Genomic DNA, 25,529 nt, shown 5'->3' on the forward strand with positions numbered 1-25,529 from the left:
TATAAGAGTTCACTGTGTTCCAGTATTCTGAGTGTTAACGTCTTCATTGCTGATAGCAACTTGCTGAGCTTTGGCAAGAAGAACTTGTTACAGTGAGCGGGGGAGAATACATGTCTCCATCCCTTAGTTCTAAATAACAGGACCTTTTATGGCTAAGTACACATAAAAGTTCATGTGATTAGTTAGATCCATAGACCGTAGAGCCGTGGGGCCAGTGTTAGGGAAGTACATGTAGTGTTTGCTCTATGCTTATGTTTAGTGATTATGTTACGGTGGGGGTTTCAGGGACTATATGTGGGATTCCTAGTGCGTGCTAAGTAATTGGAGAAGTTAACATATCAGCACTTAGGATTTCTTATGATTCTGTAAACATGAAAAAATCAAATTGACTAAAGTGATTTTAAAATAATTTGACTTCAGAGAAACTAAGAAAAAAATTCTCCTATCTTAACCTGTTGTGTGTTTACATTCTTTCAGTGCTTATAAAATAAGCATTCATAATTGTAAATCATATTTTAAAGGATACCAAGATTACTACGAATTAATTAAAAGTACATCTTAAATCTAATTTAAATAATCATTAATGAGTAAATTAACAATAAATTAACATAGTACTAATTTATTGATCAAACTTTGTTTCCCAATTAAATGAATTTCGTCCGTTTACTTGGAAAATTTTTACTTCCAAAAACTTCACAGTGGTTGACTAGAAAATCAGCCAGTCTCAAAGCTATTTAAAATGTTGAACTCTGTAATTCTACTTTAAAAAAACACCCATTGGGGTTTTTAAAAATTTAGACATTCTGGAAATGAATTAGTATTCCACAGATTGTCAAGCCCTTGCTTGTAAAGCTACTCTTTTAAATATTGGACAAGTCATTTCATGGTGACTTTAGTGAAAAAAATTAAAAATCAGAAAACCAACTGTTCATTATAATTTTTACCTCAAAATAAGGAGAAAAAGTGAACATATTGTCTGAGAGATACTTTCATGACACAGAGTTTTCCAGAAAGTCAGTTCAGTGGATTAGGTCAATCCATGAAGGAGCTCTGTAGGAAGAGGTAGCCAAGGGGGTGAAAGATACATGCTGTTTAACATGTTATTACAAACTTTAAAAGTAAGTAGAAGGGGGATCATTTCATTAGTGGGGTGTTTTTTTTGTTTGTTTTATAGAACTTCAAAATAAATTTTTTGCAATCTTACACCAATAGATGTTCAGTGTCACTAATAATGTCACTAATATGTATAGTCTACATAGAAAAGAGTCATAGCTGTCATATGTAAATAAGTATTTGAGTTTTTATGCCTCTAAGTTTTGTAGGAAAATGATAGTATTTAAGAACAAATTAGGAATGAAGTTACTGAGATAGGATGCTAATTCTTTCTGGTGGCTAGGATAAACTCAGGCGGAAAGCAGTTTCAGTAGATGAAGTTGCTGAAATGTTCATTTTGTAAAGGTACGATGATAGCTTCTCAGAGCATCATTTTGATACATTTCTGTGTCAGTTTGCACACTGATTGGCCCTATCAGATGTGTTGATCAGGCTGTAATCAGATTCAGGTTGTAACTGTCAGAGCCGTGAGTAATTTAGTATTCTCTAGGAAGTTTGGGAAGAAAGAATCCAAACAAGTAAACATTCCTTTTTTTCCTTAATGTGCACTGGGAGCATTAATTTTGCTTATATCTAAGGTTTACCTTATTTGGAGGATTAGAGTACATTTGTGATCATTTAAAAATCATTTCAGCGGCTCTTGTAATAATTCATTCAGTCTGTGCTCTCTTAATAAATTTTACAAAACTCATGGCAAGTTAGTATCATTTGTGTGTGAATTTTCCAATTGTATTTCAGACTTTAAGAAAGAAAGGCCTTAATGGTTGTGAGAGCCCTGATGCTGACGATTACTTTGAGCACAGTCCACTCTCGGAGGACAGATTCAGCAAACTAAATGAAGATAGTGATTTTATTTTCAAACGAGGCCCTGTAAGTACTTTTACTTTACCTCTACTTTTTATTTGTTGATCCTTTTTGTTAACTTCATTATATAGGCTCTGAACAAGAAGGAACACAGAGGGTGCGACAGCCCAGACCCTGATACTTCCTATGTGCTAACTCCACATACAGAAGAAAAATATAAAAAAATTAATGAGGAATTTGATAATATGATGCGGAATCATAAAATCGCAGTGAGTACTAAAGTATGGTTTGTGCTTTTATCTTGTGCATGAAGACATTGGCTACGCATCCTGTTTATTTTCTCAGTGGGTGATGATGCCGATAAGTAGGAGGGGAAGAAATTTCGTTAGGGTTTTTTTTGTTTGCTTGTTTTACAGAACTTCAAAATAAATTTGTTGGAGTCTTATAATAATACATGTTCAGTGTCTTAAACAAGGAAGTGAAGAGAAGGCATCCTAATCTAAGTTCTACTTACTGTCTCCTATACCTTTGGACAGGGCACATAAATCCCTCTCAGATGCCAATTTTTTCATCTGTAAAGTGAATGAGCTGACTTCCATAATTTTTAAGGTCCCTTCTAGCTCTAAATTTCCATGATCATAAATATAAAGGGTGCATATAAGATTTCCCTTTCCCTCTCATGACTTAAAAAACATTACATGTACATAAGTAGATCTTGAGACTATAAAATATAAAGTGGTTAGATTTACTACAAAATTTGATGTTTCAGGATTATTTTTAATTATTTTGTATAGTTGCTATAATAGTAGTAGCTTACTCTTTGGTTCTTTGTAAATGTCCCAAAACTATTCCGCAAAATACCTCCAAACTTTTCTTTTCTTTTACTGTGGGTATTGAGGAAGAGAGCCTTGGCTTGATAGTAATTTAAGGAAGCAATGTTTTTAAACTGGTTGCAAAACAAATACTTGGTTTAAAATTTTCCTCTGCTCATACATCTATCCATCATGAAAACCAGTAGTTTTTTGAGTTATCCTTTTCTGATAGTTCTTCAAAGAGTTCTCACGGGGAGCTCATTGGCAAGAGCTGCTTAAAACAGCTATTTTGGATCTGATTTTCTAATGCTGCATCTGTATTGTAGGCTTCAGGGAACAAATTGGTTCTGATGCTGATATTTAGCTCATTGTCAGAGTTAATTCTCTTAAAAACTATGCCTTGAAGTATACATCATGGATTATCTCTCCAAAGGAGTCCTTTACTATAAGAAGCTCATGAAAAATAGATTTAAGGAAGTATTTTTGTGCTAATACCTTTATTATTCTTTAAAAAAATAAATAAAATAAAATCCCCTCTGACTTCACATGGATGCTGGTGACTTTGTAGTAAATGTTAAGCTGCAAAATATTGTGTAAATAAAATTGCTTTACCTTTGAAAAAAAATTTTTATCATGTAGCCATTGTTTTATGTCAGTTAATGAATGATAATTTTCTTTCTGAAATAATCTATTGAATAGAGAACATAAACTATATTCTTCCAACTTTGAATTAGCAGTGTTACCACTCTTTGCAATCACTTTTAAAATATGGGGAGAAGAAAGCTTTCTTCTTTCTCTATAATGGAGATGTTATAAAGAGAACTGTTATTTTCATGGTTAACAAGTATATTGTATTTGGTCTATGGAGGAAATACAAGAAGAAATGACAAATACTATTTTAAGGGGGTGTGGAATACTTAGGAGGGAAGTAAGATAGCATTTATAATTATAACTTAATCTTCATATAATTTAAAGATAGGTTTTCAGTGGTTAATTTTATTGTTTAGATGGTTTCTTTGCATTTCATCACACTCAGATTGCATTGTGTTATATATATGACTTGATTTTTTTTTTAAGTTTTGTCCATTAAGAATGTCAGTCAATTAAATCAAACCAGGGCTGATTTATAATGTCCCACATTTTGTGTATTAAATTTATAATTTGTGTACATATTTTCTCCTTTTGTTAAATTTGTAATCTCTCAATAGAAATGTAATGTTACTAAACCGGTTTGGATTATTAAAGTGCTAATTTTATGCTTACTTGGTAATGATATATTTTGTAGTGTCTAAATCTGACAACACTACTTTAATATCAGGTTCTGACATCTAATTTTCATCTCTAGGACTGTTTGAAATATATATATATATGTACTTTATAGTAGTGTATATGTATTCGTATATAAAACAGAAATTGAAAAGTTATGTCAGACATACTCATGTTCAAATGTAATTCTGAAGAAAGCAACTTAAATCTACTAATTGATTTAGTAAGAAACTATCCCTGTCCTCAACTTTTAATAACTGGAGTTACCTTATCCAAATTAAAATTCATAAGTTATTAATTTAATATAGATGAAAATGAAACTAACAGTTTTCTCTTCCTTGTTCTTTATTTACAGCCTGGTTTGCCACCTCAGAACTTCTCAATGTCTGTCACAGTCCCTGTGACCAGCCCTAACGCTTTGTCCTACACTAACCCAGGGAGTTCACTTGTGTCTCCATCTTTGGCCGCCAGCTCAACATTAGCAGATTCAAGCATGCTGTCTCCACCTCAAGCCACGCTACACAGAAATGTATCCCCAGGAGTCCCTCAGAGACCACCAAGTACTGGCAGTACAGGTGTGTAGTGGTCTCTCTTCTGCTGGTTCTTTAAGAAAAAGAATTGCGGACATAAGCAGTTGCTTATTTTGCTACGTTTAATTTTCTATGATGAACGAGAGTCACTGCCACATAATTGACTCCATTTTAAAGAATATTTTTGAGGATTTACTGCAGCGCTGGGGCATCCTCTTGGGTACAGTGGACCCATATACAGAATCTGCCATCTATAAGTTTCCTTATCACGGGAAACCATACTTTGACAGGCAGAAAATTTAATTAGGGTATCATGAGCAAAGTTCGAGTGTGAGTCACTCATGTCAAAAATAAGAGAGTAGATGTACCTGACTGGAGTTAGAGTTCATGAATTCAGCAAAAATCAGCATTTATGACTTTATTCTTTGTAATGTAGTGTCTCCTTTTCTTTAAGTCCCAGATATAATAGTACTCTGTTAGCACTGACCCCATTCTTAGGAATATGTACTTTTTGATATTGATACAGGAAGGCATTTGTATCCAGAGCTTGATAGGTGAGCTTTTATATATATATTTAACTACGCAGTTATGCCAGATTCAGTCTAGAGCTAGTTTTTATTTTTGTTTTTTAGGAAAGGAGTGCAGTTTACTTCATTCAGATAAGGAAAACCAATTCATGTTCATTCTTTGCCCTCTCTGTTCTCTCTCTAAAATTTTTAGGTGGGATGTTGAGCACTTCAGACCTCACAGTGCCAAATGGAGCCGGAAGCAGCCCAGTGGGTGCGTGAATTACTCCTGTTTCTCTTTCTAGGCATCTGCCCTATATGAGATAAAGGGAATATTGTCCCTCAAATGAGGCCTTCTATCAGATGAGGGAAGAATGGGTATATGACTAGAGCAGACATGTCCCTTTGTAAACTTAATATTCTTCTGAGGGGTGTTTTTACTAATACCTAACATTTTTAAGTAACATCCCTGCTCTGTTCTTTGTACCTTGGCCTTGAGTGCTTCCTCAAGTGCTTCCAGATACTGTTCCAGATACTGTTCTTTGCTAAAGATGAAATTGCCTTCATACAGTTTTTACATCAAGCCAGTTTCTTAAGGAGAAGATTTCTGTATCATCTGTTCTTACCAAAGTTAGATCATTAGCAGACTGATACATTTTATAATAGCATGAAATGTTTTTGGAGAGGTTGCAATAACAAAGAAATGGTGGGCCTGCTCCTAGAGCTACAAAGATTATTATGTTTGTCTTCAGGGGCGCCTGGGTGGCTCAGTGGGTTAAGCCGCTGCCTTCGGCTCAGGTCATGATCTCAGGGTCCTGGGATCGAGCCCCGCATCGGGCTCTCTGCTCAGCAGGGGGCCTGCTTCCTCCTCTCTCTCTGCCTGCCTCTCTGCCTGCTTGTGATCTCTCTCTGTCAAATAAATAAATAAAATCTTTAAAAAAAAAAAAAAAAAGAAGTTTGTCTTCAAAGCATTGTTTTGATGGCTACGTGTAGAACATCCACATTTTGTCACAGTTGTAGCCAAATTGGTTTAGTTTTGTTTTGTTTTTTACTTTAGGATCCTTTCCAAAGATGACTAGCAAGTTTAAACACATGTTGTAAATATGTCTGCCCAACCTCAGAGTGCTGGCAAAGATACAGTATGAACTGAACATTACAGAAACATGGCATATTTGTCAAAGAGTTGTAAGAATAACTGTATTCCTTTGGATTATCATCACATTAAGTGGTCTTGGTCTCTTAATCTGTGATAAACTCTTGTATCATCATTGTAGCTGAAAAAAAAAAAAAAAAAAAAGGCAGGAATTTCCTCCCTGAATTTAGATACTGTGTGTTCCTGGAGACTTCTGAACACAGATCACTTCTAAGAGAAATTTACACTTGTATGTATTCAGCCCATTCGTTCTATTAAAATGTAAGGAGCTTCTGACTCAAGAAATTTGCAGAGATGACTGAATAACTTAATTCGATGAGAAAGAAACATATTGCTGAGACAAGTTATAAAACATAGTGGTAGGTTAAATGCCTAATTCTATATTAATTGCACTTTGGATGGAATATTATATAAGACCCATTGTAGGATCTTTTTTAACATAATTGTGGAAAATTCATAACAGTATTAACAGTTATACATTAGGCTGCTCTACTTATATGTGTATTTCCAAATATTTGTAGTTTATTTAAACTTCATTTTAGTTATTTGCATGCCCATGTACATACTCTTTTTGTGTTAAACTTTCCCATATGCTTTTACTCCCCCAGTACTGCCCATCTTACTTTGCCGTCTACTTCCTAGCTAAGTTAAGGCTAGAATCAAGAATTTCTATTTCATTTAATGTTCATTGTAAGTACCTCTTGGTTTATTTCCAAAATTAGTACCCCCCCCCGCTATGGAGTTTAACTCTTCGAAGATTTCTAATGTGTTTTCCCCTTGACTTTCCTTTTTTTTTTTTTTTCTTCATCCTTCTGGCATATTGTAAACACGGTTCTAACTCCTGTCGAACAAGTGTTTCAATTCCCATTTTTTTTTCTTGTACTTTCCACACTTCCTAAAAGCTTTTTCAATATTTTTTCTTATCTGCCATGCAACTGTAAATCTAGACTCTGTCTCTGCTGCTTGGTTTTTCTGTGCTCCCTTTGGTAATTTGAAACTCAGACTTTGTCATCATCCTAATTTGACCTTTTCTTTTGTTGTTGTTGTTGTTGTTTTTTCCCATTCATTTTTCTTTTTTTTATAAGCCTCCTCTCCCTGTAGTGACCTTTATGTTTAGAGGGTTACATAATCCTACTCCTGGGATCATGGCACATCGTCATTACTTCATACAAAGCATCTCAGTATGCTGTGTATTAATCCCTTTTATACTTCTGTTCCATTCCCATGCCCTTCCTCCCCCCATCTTAGGTAACTAATGTGTTTAGAGTTAATAGTGTTGATAATCATGATTAGTGAACATGTATTTCTATTAAAACTTAAAATTCAAGTAAGTATTAAAATATTATAAGTGCTTAGTGAGAAACTTAAAGATTTTATTTATTTGAGAGAGCGTGTGCATGAATGGGGGGTGCGGGGGAGGGAGAGGAGACAGAGGGAGAGAAACAAGGAGCCTCCTTGCTGACCTGCTGACTGGGGAGCTGGACATGGGGCTCAATCCCAGAACCGCATCACAACCTGACCCACAGGCAGGCGTTTAATCGACTGAGCCACCCAGGCACCCCTTCAGCGAGTTATTTAAAGGTCTGTTTACATTATTACATATAAACAGAGATAAATCCTGCTTCTTAGGGTACACCTCAGCATCTTATAATGCATCAAGATTGTATGTCCTCATTCTTCATTAGCTCATACTCATACATGCCAATTTTACCTAGACTACGTGTAACTCACTCTACTTGTGTGGCTTGTATTCTAAATGGCATGTGCATTATAACTGCTTTTTAACAGAATTAGATTTAACTGAGTAGACCTTTTATGTCACTTAATTAAGATACCAACTGGAAGCATGTATTTATGTGAAATACTTAGAGCATACATGGGTTTAAAGTGTTTTTACTATAAATTGTCCCTAAAATAAATGATCTGCCGTGGGTATTTTCAAAATGTTATTTTTGTGAGGAAAAGCCAGATAATATATTTTAGCTCGTTTTCAACAATGATGCCATTTTGGTTTAGTAGTTTGGAAAAAGTAGTTTAAACTCATTATTATACCAGATATACTCTTTATGAATGAAAAGATTAAACAGTTAAGATTCCCAGAGAAGTTTAGAGGGAAAAATATTAAAAGGTATGAGAATGATTTCTAATCTATTTTTCCAGATATGTTTCTTGGAACTGTATGAGAAGAAGGATTTATCTATGTTTGGTAAACCTTGTGTTAAATAAAACTAAGCAGTTTTCTTCACTGTAGGACTTACTGGAGCCTTTAAAATGCTAATTTGTTTGTGAGTCATTAAACTTAGTATGTAACATATGGTTACACAAAGTGATTTCATAATAGAAACCTTCATTTTTTTCCTCATGAAAAAGCATCTTTCATAATTAGTATCATATAAAACATTTTGGGAAATCTTCTTTCTGGTCTTAAGATGATATATAGAAAAGAGTTTTTGGATAATGAAACCTTCCATAAATGAAATTAAAATTGAGGTTTAAAAAAAGACAAGACAATTAAGCTTGTGCTGTGATAATAGTAGACCTGATTATTGGGACCAACCCTTCTGCTGTAGACACCTACAAATGCTAGGCAAAATATTTTTTAAATCTGCTTGAAAGCACTTGAGAACCAACAAAATAATGAAGAATTCCTGGCTCAAGATCAGGAAATGTTGGAGACACATCCTCAAAGAGGGTGAGCCTGGCATTTATGACTGCTTTTCCGCAGGTGGTAGTTGCCACTTCTGCAGTGGAGCAGGACGCCTCAGAGACCTAGGGGGACAGAGAAGTCAAAGTTCAGGGCCCCTAAAAATTGGGAGGGTCCAGTGTGCTCCTGTCACTTTGTGTTGAGCCCCCAAAAGGCAAGACCATAGAAGTAGAGTGAATCAGAGATTAACAGGCCCTTCTAGTAGCTACATCTAACATCTGCGCCATCTGCCTTCTGTACACTAGAGTGTTGTTATCTACATTTAAAGTACAGAGTAGGGGCGCCTGGGTGGCTCAGTGGGTTAAGCCGCTGCCTTCGGCTCAGGTCATGATCTCAGGGTCCTGGGATCGAGTCCCACATCGGGCTCTCTGCTCAGCAAGAAGCCTGCTTCCCTCTCTCTCTCTCTGCCTGCCTCTCCGTCTACTTGTGATCTCTCTCTGTCAAATAAATAAATAAAATCTTAAAAAAAAAAAAAAAGTACAGAGTAAACATTATTTACACTGTGTTCCTTTTTTTTTCTTTTTTAAGATTTTACTTGTTTATTTGTCAGAGAGAGCATGAGCGGGGAGGAAAGACAGGGCAGAGGGAGAAGCAGACTCCTTGCTGAGCAGGGAGCCCAATGTGGGACTCAATCCCGGGACCCAGGGATCATGACCTGAGCTGAAGGCAGACGCTTAACTTGACTGGCCACCCAGGTGCCCCATATGTTCTTCTATATTAAAAAAAAAAAAAAAAAAGTTCTTTGTGTACATAAAACTGAAATTGACTACATGCTGGGCCACAAAAAAAAGTATCAACAAATTTCGGAGAATTTAATCACATAGAGGTAAGCTCTCTGGTGACAAAATATTTCAGCCAGCAACCCATATCCAAAGACCCTTGTTTAAAACGAATTTTTTATATATAATCTATATAATAACTTTTATTTTTCAGTCCAGGCTTAAAGACTTGTCATGAGCCACTTCCATATAGTTTCAATTAACCTTTAAACTGGAACATTTTTACTGATACTGTAATTTTCAAATGTATAATGTTTTTATAGATGAGCCTCTGTTCGCCTTGTTCTTATTTTAATTTTTGTTGAGTCTCCTGCTTCCCAAAATACAGGATGTTTGAGGCCCATGTAATAAGGAAAGCAGAAGCATCTTTGAGGTTTTTAAGCATGGGACAAACTTAGAATAGGGAAAGACATGTTAAACAGGAAACCAGAGGAAGCGTAACCATAAAAGAAGGATTGATTTGGTTGTGTAAAATTAAGAATCTTTATTGATCAAAAGCACCATGAAGAGAACGAAAGGCAAGGCAGTGAGAAAATGTAGATTGTATACATACAGTACACAGAGGTCTTTTTATCAAGAATACATACAAGTCATCCTGAAAAAGAAATCTGATTTTTGAAAATGTGCACGAGAACATTTTACAAAAGAAGTTACCAGGTATCCAGTAAACCTGTGACAAGATACTCAGTCTCAGTAACCAAGGCAATACAAAATTGAAACCACAGAAAGCATCATACACCAGCCAGAATGGCCAAAGCAGAATAGGCTGATAATACCAGGTGTTGATAACTCTCATTGTGAGTGTTCCAAACTCTCATTCCTTGAGGATAACAGTGCACATTGATGCAGCCATTCTGACATTATCTCCTAAAGTAGTAGATATATGGGTTCTACAACCCACCATTTTTATTCATCCTTAAATTCTGTAGAGAAGTGCATATGTGTACCATAAGCATCAAGAAATAAAGGAATGTGCATGGCGTTGTTTGTTACAGGCAACATCTAGAAATAATCCAAATTTCTGTCAACAGTAGAACAAATAAATAAGTGATAGTATGTTTATGTGAAGGAGTTCTATACTGGAAGGAAAAGGAAGAAACTACAGCAGTAATTAGCATGGTGGCTGAATTTCATCAGACTATGATCTATGAAAGACAATGGATGCAAATACAAAATTATTCTATCTAAATAAAACTGGAAAAATAGCCAAGCAATATTATGTGCTAAGATTGCATGTAGATAGGTGATAAAACTGTAAAGAAAAACAAGTCACTATAATAGTCATAATACTGGTTGTTTTGGGTAGGTGGGACAACAGGAATGTTTTGGGGGCCCAATTATGGAGCCTTTTCAGGGTTTTGGCAGTATTCTTTTTCCTGATGTAATGGATACGTGGAGATTTTAAATTTATGCTAAAGCCTTGATTTTTAAGTTTATTTTGTGTACCATTTTGTATTATATGCTACGTTAATATGAGTTTTAAAATAGATACATTTGATTTCTAAAAGGAATTATAAACCAAAGTGTGGAGGTACTTTTAAAATGATAAGAGAGGGGCGCCTGCGTGGCTCAGTGGGTTAAAGCCTCTGCCTTCAGCTCAAGTCATGATCCCAGGGTCCTGGGATCGAGCCCTGCATCAGGCTCTCTGCTCAGCGGGAGGCCTGCCTCCCCCTCTCTCTCTGCCTGCCAATAAATAAAATCTTTTAAAAAAATAAAAATAAAATGATAAGAGAATGTAATGTACATTGTATAGGTGTTATACTATTAATTCTGAAATCTAGAGAGAAAAAATTACACATTCATACTCTCAGAAAGACTTAGCAGTCTTTGGGCAGACTCAGTTCACTGGGCATTACTGTCTGCATGCGGCAGCTGGATGTACAGCCCCGTCTCGAGATCAGGAAGCAAGACTGTCAAGGGGACAGGCCAGCAAAAGCCTAGGATGGCAGAGCGGAAAGCTGGAAATCTCTGGCTTCTCCACAGTGAGCTGCAAAAGCCACTGAGCTTGCAACCACTTTTCTCCAGTTGTCTTAAGTGAGATAAAAAGATTTTCTCATTTTGTAGAGAAAAAGTAAAATAAAATACGAGCAAGAGATAGGGGAATATTTAATAAGTAGGTGGGTTTTTTAATGTACTTAAATGTACAATTCAAAAAGAAACCCAACTAGTATTTGAAAAATGGAAAGGATGTATCAGATTTAAATAAAAATGACAAAAGAAAACCACAAACTCACTAATTGCCAACTATTACCACTGTGTTGTGATCTGGAGAACCAGTGCAGGTGTGAGGAAACTGATGATGGCATTGTAAGTTAGTAATGAGCCTTCTGAAAAGATTTTGTGAAGATGTTCCAGTAGTCATAAAAATGTTCATGCCTCTGAGCCCACAAATCCCATTCCTGGGAATCTCTCCTACAGAAATGAACTAGAATTTGCAAAGATTCACTGCAATTTTATTTATAGTATGAATAATAGGAAGAAACCAACGTATTCAACAGTATGAAAGTTATGTAAATGAAAATTTTCATCTGAACTTCTTTTTAGTTGTGATTTAAAACTATGCAAAAAATATGCATGTGGAAAATAAAAAGGAGGGGAAATCCAAACCGATTATCATAGTTACGTTGGTATGGTGGATATAGGAATTTTCTCTCTCCTTTTCTAGTTTTTAAACTTTCTATATTGATATGGTTGGTACCTCCACAGTCATAACATTTTATTATAGTAAATTAAAGCATTCATTTGTTGTTCCTTGAAACATAATTTGTTTTCAATCTGTTATTGTCCAAGTAAAACCTGCCAGTTTTGTACATGCTGTAAATTGTATAGATTTTCCAGAGTGGCAGTCTGACTTGGCATACGAGGTATATTTCTCTACTGAAAGTTGACATTTAATACTTAAATAACACTGTAGTTCAGATGACTTCAGGAACTCCTTTTGACTTTGGGCCCAGTTTAAAGATCAAGCATAAAATAAAGTCTCTGATATCCAGCAATTTCACTTTTTTAAAACATGTTGAGAAAGAAAAAAATATACCAGACTAGAAATAGAAAGGCTCAAGAAGCTCTTAGAATTGTTTAGGGGTGAACAAAGGGAATATGTAAGGGCTCGCGTCCTGGCAGAGGCAGTGGCCAGTAACGAGAGGTGGATGAAACGAGAAACGTTACGAAGAGTAATAAAGCTGGAGCTCTGAAAGCTGGATGGGAGTGACAGCGGGTGGTTGTAGTACTGGGGTGTGTAACTGGCGGTGCTTGAGGTGACAGCAGCGTATCTGTGGGATATGGTTGCATGGAGACTAGAAATTAGGAGCTATAAAGAGTAGAAACAGATTTAAGAGTCATATGGAGGCAACGGTTAAAGCCAGGGAGATGCACGCAGCCTCAGAAGAGGAGAAGCCTCTTTGGGGCTGCCCACATGGGAGGGATGGAGAGGGTGAGTACAGTCCTCAGGAAGGGCACACAGATTTATCTCATTAGCGTTGTCTGTTGGAGATTATAAAGTTGTAGTGGACAGAACCCATGTTGTCTGTCATATAGGGATTTCCACTGCGTTAAGTGCATGTGTCAACCATGATTTTTAAAACCATGGTCTTCTTTAATTTTCGGTTCTTTATACAAAAGATAATTGTATAGATTTTTTAAAATTTTTTTTAATTTATTGAATAATCAGCTGAAAGTTTGTCAGATTTTATGAAAATTTGTCAGATATGATAATCAATTTTTGAGCCTTGCTTTGGACACATTTTTCAGGATCCTTTGAGATTTTCAAAATCCTGTGCATGTCAGTTCGACTTCTGAATTTGATTCTTAGTAGTAAAACATTAATGACATCATTGTCTACAGTTCAGCCCTAAAGAGTAGCGTTAAGGACATGAAGTGCTTTCTAGCCACTTGAATACATTATTCCAGCTGTTAGGATATTCTGAACTACGACGATCCAGACTGCTATAATTGAGTGATCTGCCTTAGAGCTGTAGGGACCATGAGATTAGCTTTCTTAAGTTTCTGGAGACATCGGTATACACTTTGCTCAAGAGCATTTTTGTCATGTTTGTGTCAGGGGATAATTTACTTTAAAACCTGAGAACACATTTTGATGATAGTCACATTGGGTTAATTCATTTAGAGTTGGTATTTTAATTCTTAAGTTTGTAGGCTGTGGCAAAATGAGGTGGTTTTTTTGTCATAAAAAAATGCATGGGGAGTAAGAAGTATATTTAATATATGCTACACTCCACAAAATAACCAGTAGTGCATATAAGGTTATCCTGTTTCAGCCTGGCAAGTCACCAGACACTTACGTTATCCTCTAGTAATTATCTGCTGCAGACTCCCAGCTTCACACTAAGAAATACCATGCTTTTAGATTCCCTTCACTCTGGGTGCCTGTGGTATTTTATGTGGCTGAAAAGCATCCTAGGCTCCACATGGGTAAAGAGTATTAGAGCTTCTTGATAATGCATTCTTCTACATTAGTTTCGCATCACCTTGTCATGTATTTGAGAAGAAATACTGCTTTGTCCTTCAGATTTGAGTGCAAATCAAGTAAATAAGAATCTTGCAAATGTTATCAAAGAGATTACAAACATTTGTGCCTATTAAGAGAAATGTTATCTGTACTTATTAATGTTAATCTAACGTTCTATTAGTTTCTGCTAAGCTTATTTTTGAAAAATTACTTGATAAGCATTTTCTATTCAGATGACTACCCTTAGCACTTACCTCTACCCAAGGCCTGGATGAGCTCCGCTCCACAGGGGATGGCCTAGTGAAGAGATTGTTTAACAGCACTGCTTTCTGAAGCTTAACAGGAAGCAGGAATTGCTCTCTGGGGTGTGGAAAGGAGATTCGGCCCAGATTTAATACATGCTGTTTCAAGATAATGGAATTAGAATGCAGGAAACAGCCTCATAAGGTTAACTGAAATACCAGTTCTCACAACAAAAATTAAATCACATAAGTGAATTAAAACTGGTAGGGCACTTTGTAAAAGTTCCAGAGAAAGCAGGAGGAGTTGGGTGAGAGTGGGGGGTGGGGCGGGGAGGAAAACCGGTTATCTGGAATCCTGACAGTTTGAATGACAGCGGCAGGACAGATGCAGGCCAGTTCCCCAGGGCCACGCCTCACCACTCAGTTTTCTTTGTCCTTTGAAAATGTACTGGTTAGGATCCAGTAATGTTGATTAGATCACTTTGTCAAACGTCAATTTTTTAGTTATTCATGTAAAGAGTACAGCCAAATAACATGTTTTTCAAACTCTTCATGATAAGCAGATATATTGAATCATCCATTTTCTTCAGCTGATTATTTTCAAGTACTTAATCCCTCTCTTTCTGGTTACATTTTTTAAATTTTAGAATTCTATAGGTCAGTTGCCCTATTCATTTGAATACTGCTCCTGAAAAATTTTTAATTTTTTAAAAAGATTTTATTTATTTGAGAGAGAGAGATTGCGAGCAGTGGGGAGGGGTAGAGAGCAGGAAGCCCCATGCAGGTCTTGATCCTGGGACTCTGGGCTCATGACCTGAGCTGAAGGCACATCCTTCACTGACTGACTGAGCCACCAGGCGCCCCCGAAAGTGTTTTATAAACCACCAAACACTATATGGGTTGTAAATAGTTTTAAATAATATTTCTGCTCCATTCAAGAAACTTTCATAGATTTAAAATGTTCTGATAACCCAATTCAAATGCTCTTAAAGTGAAAAACCTGTAGTACATAGTTGACTTTCGTCATGAACTCGTTGCAGTTCTTGGCGACGCATCGTTGCGCTTCTTGGCATGCTTTTTCCAGGGTGCGTTCTCCTTTCTGTGTCCGCTTTCTCCTCATCCTGGCTCTCTTCTGAGTCTCAAAATGGCTCGAGTATCAAATGCTTCCTCAGTCGTGTTTGGAGGAATGCAGGAGCCTCCCTCACCATCATGTGAGAGCTGCTGTACTTAGGATCCGACTGGACGTTCCTGGGTCGCATCCAGTGGTGAGGGAGAAGGCCTGCGCACGTTAGCTCAGACCTGTCGCTGAGCGGGGCTGGAGTGGAGTCCGCTCGCCCCAACCACGTGGCTGCTACCCCCGGGGAGGACTAGAAGGACTGCAGCCTCTGTGAAAATAGGGACGGTCTTTCACTTTGATCTCCTAGCTCAGCTGACACCCAGAAGGGCTGCACATTGAGAACATGACCACTGTGTACCCACGTCCTCACTGCCTCTGAGAGAGAGCCTGCTCTTTCAGGAAAGTTGAAAACCAGGAATAAGATGATTAAAGTCAGACAAACCGCAAATACTTAACGAAGACCTTACTGGCAGCCAGCTTATCCAATCTCCATTACCTTGCTCCCCAGTAGGACATGCCCTGTTAGAAACGGATCTTGTGTTTTAAATCTCTCTCAGTAGGTCCAAGCAGTAAGACTGGAAACAAGTGGCCTAAGTCTTAAGTTTTATGTGTGTTTCAAACTTGGGTTGATATTTTTGTTTCTTTTTAAAATATTCAGAGATAGACGCGGTCAGCTGCTAATGAGTTTTGCTACAAAATTTATTTGAAACTAGAACTAGGAAAAACTTGTTTCCTATTTCTACCAACGTGTTTTAACAACTCTTTTCATATTAATGAATGATATTTCCTTTTTCCAGGGAATGGATTCGTAAACTCAAGAGCTTCTCCAAATTTGATTGGAACTACTGGTGCAAATAGTTTAGGCAAAGTTATGCCTACAAAGTCTCCCCCTCCTCCAGGTGGTGGCAATCTTGGAATGAACAGTCGAAAACCAGATCTTCGAGTTGTCATCCCTCCTTCCAGCAAGGGCATGATGCCTCCACTGGTACGTTAAATTTTTCTTCAGCCTCATTCCTCAAAAATACAGCCAGTCTGTGTTTTTTCTTCGGAATTTTATGTACTTCCATTGAATCTAGACCCTTTCTTAATATTTCTGTTTGAAGTCAGCATTTGAAGACACAGGTCTATTTTAAATACACAGAAATCAGATTATAGAAAAACAGGATATAAATATGCTTAGTGGTTATTTAAAATTAAAGCTAAACGAGGAGAGGTTGTTAGGCTTAATTTTCATTTTACCAGGCTGGGATCTTAGCTCAAAGATTCCATCACCAAATTCATAAACCTGACTTAAATATTTCTTCTGTCTCTACTTTGCATACTTTCAGTAATCGATTACACATGCTTTTCTGTAGGAGAAACACTGTATTAGTTGTTAGAAAATTCTACATAGCAAAGAGAACCACTGTAGAATAAGGGACAGTGCATCAAAACTTGAATGAGTTAGTCTCCACGTAGTCTTTGTTCATTCCTTCTCAACTAACCTTCCCATTGAATACTATAGAGAATACAGGTGTCACCACGCTAGCCCTTGGCAATGTCTTCATAGTTCCAGTGTCATATGCTTTTGAATCCTGTGTTTATGAAGAAGAGGACAGTATGTTTATCTCCCTTCGCTTCTTACAGGAAAAAAAATCAGAATATGTATGCAAGTTTTGAAACCGTTCCTCGTACAGCATGGCTTGACTAACATGCAGTGTGATGTGCCAGGCGTTCTCTCTCCAGTGCAGCACCGTTTGTTTTTTGCTAAGTAAAAGTTGATGCCATCAGGCTTTAGATAATCTACATATGTATAATGCTTTATCGATGCCCAAACATCTTCATATGCCTTGTCACATCTGATTGTCAATTATGCTGTAATCTTGGCTGAGTAGAGATGAGGAAACTGAGGGAGAAGTTAGTACTTGTCCAAGGTAATATAAAAGAGAGCCAGGACCAAAACCTTTTAAGTCAAGAAACAAACAGTTTTTCATTTGGAGATGATAGAAAGCTGGAAACTGTGTTGCTCCCAGCCTTACAAGGAAAACGAGTTGGACAAACAAGTTCACAGTTCTCCTTGAGTAGATCATGGTGCTGAGATTTCATGGCAACCAAGTGGCCCAAACTTCAGGGAGAGACAGATACTGTAGGGAGAGGACATTCGAGCACTGATTTGTCTGGGTAGGAGTGGGACACAGGTAATGAGAGTTCAGCTCAGATGCCTGGGGAGTTGCTGGAGGCCAAGTGTTCACTGGCAGGACCATGTAAACCCCTAGTGCTCTGATGTAGGCGAAGCCCAAGTTCTTTTGGAGGCTTTTTCTTCACGAACCCCACTGGGTGCTCACAGAAGAGATTGGGAACATCCTGAAGAAGTCTCCGCTATGATGTATGGCTGAGAAAAGGGAAGAGCAGCCCCTGTAATAGGGACAAAGTGTGCTGCCTGGATCTTTCTGTCCTGTGGACCAGAAGTCTTCATCTGTGAGGGGATGAACGACAGAAAGTGTCACCCTCCAGGCATTGGCACCCTCCCATTGTATCTTGAGAAATGGAAAAGGAAAAACATCTGAAGCCACGGCGGGAGGCGCAGGAACAATGTGAACGCCAGGAGCATGGCAGGTGCCCAAGAGGCCCCAGCCCGGGGCACAGCACCAAGAGGGGAAGGCTTCAGACTGAGAATGGAGCACACACACTGGAGAAAAACCGACTTCTGGCAAACCAGCCCTCACTTCCTGCTGCAGGGATTCGGGGCCCATGGTGGCGGCACCGAGGGTGATGATTGCACCCGTGAGCTCCAACTCAGCCCAATTCCTAACTAAATGAACTCAAACCAAGCACTAAAGATCTATTGGTCTGTTGGTCAGTAAAGTTAACCCAAACTGCAAAACAAAGAGAAAGAAGGGTGAAAATAAAACAAAAAGCAGAACAAATCTTCCAAGAGCTGTGGACTTCTATCAGGTGCTTTAATACATTTGTCATTGGAATTCTAAAAAGAGGGGAGAGAGAACAGAGCAGAAGAAATATTTGAAGAAATAACACCAAGTAGGACAAATACACACACATTTCAGATTGCTAAAAGCAAAGGACAACAAGGAGAAAATCTTAAAGGCAGCCAGAGGAAAGAGAAGGAAAAAGAGAATAAATATATACCATACTTCTCTTCAGAAACTATGCAAGCTACAAAACCACAGAGTAACCTGCAGTGCTGGAATTCAAAACAAGAAACCCTCAACCTAGAATTCTGTATCCAGCAAAGTTGTCTTTCAGAAATGAAAGAGAAATAAAAACTTTCTCAAACAACAAAAAAAAATCTGGGGAATGTATTGCTGGGAGATCTGTTCTGCAAGAAATGCTGAAGGAAGTCCTTCTGCAAAGGGACTGTGATGCCAGCAAAAACTTGGATCTACACAGAGAAATATAGAACAATGGAAATGAAATAAATGAAGATAAATATAAATAAAACACAATTCATTTTCCCCTACACTTTGTAAACCTTTTATTTTAGATAACAAAGATAGTACAGAAAGTTCTCCTAATGCTTCATACCAGTTTCTCCGATTATTAACATCTTGCATTAGTATAGTACAGTAGTACTGTAGTACTACATAGTACTAAAAGGTCAGTATTGATACGTTATTATTCACAGAACTTTTACACTTTGTTCAGATTTCTTTAGTTTTTAAACCACATAGCTTTTGTTCTGGGACCCCATCCAGGACGCCACATTACTCTTAGTAGGCTGTTTCCTCAGACTCCTCTTGGCTGCGATAGTTTCCAAGTCTTTCCTTGCTTTAATGACCTTGACAGTTTTGAGAAGTACTAGTAAGGTATTTTGTAGAATGTTCTTCCATTGGGACTTTTTTCCTTACGTTTTACTCATGATTAGACTGGGGTTATGGGTTTCAGGGAGGAAGGCCACAACTCAAGTGTGCCATTTTTATCACCTCATACAAAGGGTACATAGTATCATTATGAGTAATTACTGTTGTTGTCAACCTTGGTCACCTTGCTGATGCAGTGTTGCATGGGTTTCTCTGCTGCAAAGTTACGCTTCTTCCTTTCTGTACTGTCCTCTTTGGAAAGAAGTCCCTATGGAAGGTCCATACTTAAGGAGTGGGGAATTAGGCTCTACCTCCTTGAGGGCAGAATATCTACATAAATTATTTGGAGTTCTTCTGAACAGGTGATTTATCTGTTTGCTTTTATTATTTAATGATTTACGTTAATACAGACTTATGGATATTTATACTACTAAATTCTTTTAACATATAGTTCTACCAATACTGTTTCATTCTGTTGCTCATATTCCAGCTTTAGCTGTTGAGGACTTTTCACTTGGTTCCAGTTCCTCTGAAAATACACCTCATCCTTGCGGGGTTATTTTTGGCAGGAAGGTTACTTTAAAATTTTTCAGTTACGACAAAGTGTTCGAGGCTCATCTTGTATATTTCCTGCCCCAGTCCCAGAATCAGTCATTTCTCTCAGGAACCTGGTTCCTTATTACTGGAGACTGGTATTAGAAACCAGAATCCAGGCATCTTTCTCTTTTTAATTGTTCTAAAACATCACTACTTTCTAAAGCAAAAATAGTGGGAATGAATTTGGTGCTTATAATACATGTAAAAATAAAGTGTAGGACAACAAAAGACAGGAAGCGAAGTGTAAACACACTGTTTGAAGTCCTTACTCTACATCTAATATGATATCTACTTGACGTAAACTCTAGTTAACTAAAGATGTATGTTATAAAACCTAGTGCAACTACAGAAAACAATTTAAAAAGAGGTACAAAAAGTCAATAGAGGAGATAAAATGGAATTATAAAAAAATGCTAGAATAGCCCAAGATATGGGAGAAAACAGAAAAATACAACAAAGAACAGATGAGACAAATAAATACAGCTAGCCCAACATTGTAGATTTTAATCCAACCATACAAGTAATCACACTGAATTTGGTCGTAAACATTAGTTAAAAGACAAAATGTCAGATTGCTTAAGAAAAGGAAGGTCAAGGCAATTCACAAACCTGTACCCCTGGGGATAAAAATACATTATATGTTTATTAAAAAAATAAATTAATTGATAAAAAAGGAAGGTCATACTATATACAGTCTATAGAAGCCCTACTTTAAATATAAAGGCATAGGTTAGCAGATAGAGAAAACATACTGTGCAAACATTAACCACAAGAAAGCTAGTGTAGCAATATTAATTTCAGACAATGTGGGCTTCACAATAAGGAATATTATCAAGAATAAAGAAGGACTTCACACAGTCCATTTTCCAAGAAATAAGTATCTTTAATGTATACACACCTAACAGCCTGCCTTCAAAATCTGTAAGCCAAAAACTGATGGAACTAAAAGGTGAAATAGAAAAATCCACAACTGTAGCTGGAAACTTAAACATTCTTCTCTCAGTAATTGACAGAACCAGCAGGCAGAAAAATCTGTAAGGATCTAGACAACCTGAGCAATACTCAGCCAACCTCACCAGTACTCTAACAGATGTTTATGGGACACTTCACAACAGCAGAACATAACATTTTTCTTAAGGGCCCTTGGAACATTCACCAAGATAGACCATTTCCTGTACTATAAAGTAAACCTCAACAAATCTCAAAGAATTAAAATCATATAGATTATATTCTCTGATCATAATGAAATCATAACAGAAAGGGAAAATCCTTATATATTGAGAAATTAACACACTTTTGAATAATCCCTGGGTCAAAGAGGAAATCTCAGGAGAAATTATAAAATGTGTGTGTGTGTGTGTGTGTGTGTGTGTGAAACTTACAGCATTTGATGTTTATATTAGAAAAGAGAAGCTACTAAGTCAGTAAACTTTTGTTAAAACTCATAAACTCAAGAAAGAAGAGCAAACTTAACCCAAAGCAATCAAAAGAAAAAATTCAGAAATTAATGAAATTTAAAACAAAAACAATAGAGAAAAGCAATCAAGCAAAGCCTAGTTTTTTGATTGCTAAACTTCTGGCCAAGCTGACCAAATTAAAAGAGAAGGCACAGGTTATCAATATCAAGAATGAAAGAGGTACTGGCAGAAAGGTGGGCGCCAGTGGACAAAACAGAGAGCCCAGAAAATAGACCTACACAAATATATTCTGTTGTATTTTGACAAAGGCAGTAAAGCAGTTCAGCCAAGAAAGGACAGCTGGTACAACTGACTCTCCTGGAACAGTTCACCATCCATATGCAAAAATAAAACCTCAAAATACAACTCATACCTTATGCAAAAATTAACTAAAAACGTATCATAGACTCAAGCATAAAATACAAAACTCTGAAACTTTTAGAAGAAAACTTCGGAAGAAACAATACACCAAAAACATGATCCATAAAGAAAATTCTGATATATTGATGCTATCGAAATAGTTTCACTATCAAAAAGTTTTACTCTGTAAAAGGTCCTACCCAGAGAATAAAAAGACAGCCTACAGATGAGGAGAAACGGTTTTCAAATCACATACCTGGTAGAGGGCCTGCTTCTATGATGATACAACTGTACATCTGTTAGGACGGCTAAGATTTAAAAAATAAAAACATCAGTGGTATTGTGATAGCATTATATGGGGACAGATGGCAGCTACACTTGTGAGCACAGCATACTGTATGGAGTTGGGGAACTGCTGTGTTGTACACCTGAAAAAATGTAACATCATGTGTCAGCTCTACTCGGCCTGGTTGGCTCAGTCGGTTAAGTGTCCAGCTCTTGATTTCAGCTCAGGTTTTGATAGCAGAGTCACGAGTTCAAGGCCCGCTGAGGCCTACTTAAAAACAAAACAAAAACCCAGCATTCTAAAATGCCAAGTTCTGACAAGGATGCAGAGCAACAAGAACCCTCGTATATTCATGCTTAAAATGCAAAGTCACACACCACTTGGGAAAACAGATCAGCAACGTCTTACAAAGTTAAATATATACTTGTCATACAACCCAACAGTCCTCTCCTAGAGAATTTACACAAGTGAACTGAGAACTGACTGTGCTTACAGAAATCTGTATTTTTCACAGTTGCCAAAAACTGAGAACGACCTAGGTGTCCTTCCAACAGAAGAATGGATGGATATACACACTGTGGTACATCCAGACAAAGGAGTACTGCTCAGCAATAAAAAGGGACAAGCCACTTATTCACAGCAGTATAGATGATCTTAAATGAGTTTTGCTTAGTGAAAGAAGCTGGATCCAAAAGACTACATAGCATGTGATTCCATTTCTGTTTCATTCTGCAAAATGCAAAACAGATCAGTGGTTGCCAGGGATGGAGAGAGGAGTTGACTGCAAAGGGTATTTGAGGTGAATTTTTGAGGCGATGGAACTATACTGTGATCCTGTGCTGGTGGATGTACATATGAGTCCATGCTTCTGTTAAAACTCATAAAACTGTACAAAGAGTGGTTTTACTATATGCAGTTAAAAATCAACCAGGATTCCAGGGGAACTGCAGATGGAATACAGACTGTGACTCATGAATATGATTGTTGTACAAGTCTGTGACAGGATGATCCAGAAGGGGACGGGGAAGGAGCTCTCAGTAACTTTGGAAACGGTTTTAACTCTAGATAAAGAAAACAAAAAAATTAGGAAGTGGTTGTGCTCAAGATGGTACATTTGTTAGACAACACTCAAACAGCGAATACATTGTAGATAAAGCCGGGTTTTTCGTTGTTGGGGGGGAAAAACTTACAAATAAGCAAGGTGGTTGGGGGTTGGGGAAGGAAGGCTACAGTGAACACTGTGTTTCTGGTCTATTGTTGGAAGTTTCAGTATGAACTTACTTTCTTAACATATATAGATAGAGAAATATAAATGTATATACACGTGAATAGTATACCTCATATATTTCCTGGCTCTACCGACAGACCCTTCAGATAATGACGCCTGATAACTGAACACACCTAGTACTCAGATCTTCGTTTCTAAACATTCTCCAATAAAAGGAATCAGGACTCCTTGGAGAAATGATTGATTATAGAGTGGGGGCAATGAAAATACAGGATGAGTCGGAGGTGCCAGAGGATAAGGAAGTGCAGGTGAAATGCTTACAGGAACCAGCCTTTCCGAAGAGCTCCAGTGGCCCAAACTAGAACAATTTAAGCAACGAAATAGGTAACAATAGTATTGGATTAGTACCCAGGGAATAAAAAATACCAAGTCTGTTATTGATAAAAATGATCAAAGAAACAGCTCTTCCTTAGAGAAGAGTTCTAATTATTACATGTTGAAAGAATGAGAGAAATAGCAAATCATCGCTGTCATTACCACAGTACAGAGATCATGGCCAGGCAGGGTCAGTGGATGCTAAAATGAATGAGCGAAAGTTTAAGGAGAAACAGGGTGTTTGCATAGCCTCAAGATGTCTCTCCCCAAATAACTGACAAAGGGAACAATAGTAATTTTGCAGTGGGGAGTCCTGGAAGACGCGACTTTCACCAGCAGTCGAGTTTAACATCACCAATAATGGAATGACATACCTTCTGGTATGTGCTAAGAGGGTCACATCACCTCTTTGATACTCTTCCAAAAATCCATGCTCTCTATCCAAGAAAATTTAAGACCCAAATTATGGGAGGTTCCATGAGATATCCACCCAATACTCTTCAGTTTTTAAGGTCATGCAAAATAAGGAAAGATGGAGGGAGCGGTCACAGACCGGAGGAGACTAAGGGTATGTGACCGGTAAGGGCATGTAGGATGCAGCATCCGGTCCTGGAGTAGAAAAAGGACATCGGTGAAAGACGGGTGAAATCCAGGTGAAGTCCTGTAGCCTCAGTTAGTGCTGTGTTCCTCTGTCAGTTTGACAGTTGTCTCATGCATCTTTGAGAGGCAAACCCGGGTGGGGTGGTGCTGGGTGTGTGCTGTGATCGTGTGCTGTCTTTGCAGCCGCTCTCTACGGGTAAAATTACTGCAGGATACCGAGTTAAAGATACACACAGGTGTAACAGGTAACCCCGAAAAGAAAAACATGTGGGTCATTCAGGGTAGTCATTTGGCTCACCTTTTAGGAACAGGATGTCGAACACCTGCCCCTGTCTTTCAGCGAGGCTACAGAAAGTTTCATTTAAGGCTCAGTCAACTGCAGAAGGTAAGGGCAGACCTGCATGGAGGCCTTCAGCAGCTGGTCAGCGCTATCTCTGTCTGGTCTTTCTTTCAGAGATCATGAAGCAGCTCTTAGAAGACTCAGAATTTGCCATATAAACTGTTTTACACCCTTGGCCTGGCAGGTGCAAGTGGAAACCGCACAGCACTTACCTGCGGTCTTTCCACGCGGGTCCTGCAGTTGGAGGCCTGTGAAGATCTGTGTTACTCCGCCGCTGAAGGGCCTCTCGCCCACATTTGAGACAGCAGTTGTAGGCCGGGTGATTGTTTTTCAGAGTCGGCAACCAGCCTGCCTGTGTTACCGTTTGTTTGCAGGTTGGCTGGCTTTCGGATCCGGGTCTCCTCCATCACTGATGCTTACAAAGACTTCCATAGATTGACAGAGAAACTTGACTCCTTCAAGTAAAATAAGAAAACACTAGCTAGCAGATTATTTCTAGCCTGTTAGTATTTTCTAAATGCTTAGGAGAAGAGCAAATATGTGTCCTTCATCTCTCTTCTGGACGTGATTTATCAGTTCAGTTCTCTTCCATTCTCATTAGCTTCATACATGTTACTGTTTTTCCGCAGCGAAATTATACACACGAAAGCTGTATTTGCATCTAAATCTGTGTTATCCAAGACTGTTATGAACTACTGTTGGAGTTCTTGTTTCGTAACACTATGCTAGCTGCGGTGGGAAATAAGAAAACAAAATAATTCCTGCCGACCAAAAAGCACACGTCTAGAAGATAAATAATGGACGTGTGTGACGAGGTGGGCTAGGGATGTGAGGACGAAGTACTCTCAGGGTTTCAAGTATAAACCAGTGTCATGATGAGGAGCTCCGTTTAAACACAGTCGCGGTAGCCCTGCGGCGTGCGGGTGAGGCCGACACAAGGAGCGGACGGAACCAGGGAGCGGGGGCAGCTTTAAAGCCTCGCCTGCGAGGATCTG

General features: G+C 37.9%; 1 protein-coding gene and 1 long non-coding RNA gene across 13 annotated transcripts in view; one reads left to right on the forward strand and one right to left on the reverse strand.

Annotated features, from left to right (window-relative positions):
• Positions 1–24,620, reverse strand: LOC125105564 (uncharacterized). Its single transcript, XR_007128942.1, has 3 exons — positions 22,238–24,620; positions 16,615–16,618; positions 1–12 (listed from the first exon to the last, which is right to left on the reverse strand). It is a non-coding gene; the product is annotated as an uncharacterized LOC125105564 (long non-coding RNA).
• Positions 1–25,529, forward strand: part of MEF2A (myocyte enhancer factor 2A) — a 161,256-nt gene that overhangs the window by 123,260 nt on the left and 12,467 nt on the right. For 6 of the 12 annotated variants that reach the window (XM_047739147.1, XM_047739142.1, XM_047739143.1 and 3 more), the window contains 4 exons: positions 2,049–2,186; positions 4,351–4,570; positions 5,246–5,305; positions 16,292–16,479. In XM_047739147.1, coding sequence (XP_047595103.1) covers positions 2,049–2,186; positions 4,351–4,570; positions 5,246–5,305; positions 16,292–16,479 — 606 coding nt within the window. Of the gene's footprint in view, positions 1–1,851; positions 1,984–2,048; positions 2,187–4,350; positions 4,571–5,245; positions 5,306–16,291; positions 16,480–25,529 lie in introns of all 12 variants that reach the window. The other 6 variants (XM_047739144.1, XM_047739146.1, XM_047739153.1 and 3 more) reach the window with 3 other exon arrangements.

This window comes from Lutra lutra, chromosome 7 (genome assembly GCF_902655055.1).
Source record: "Lutra lutra chromosome 7, mLutLut1.2, whole genome shotgun sequence".
NCBI classification, from domain to species: domain Eukaryota; kingdom Metazoa; phylum Chordata; class Mammalia; order Carnivora; family Mustelidae; genus Lutra; species Lutra lutra.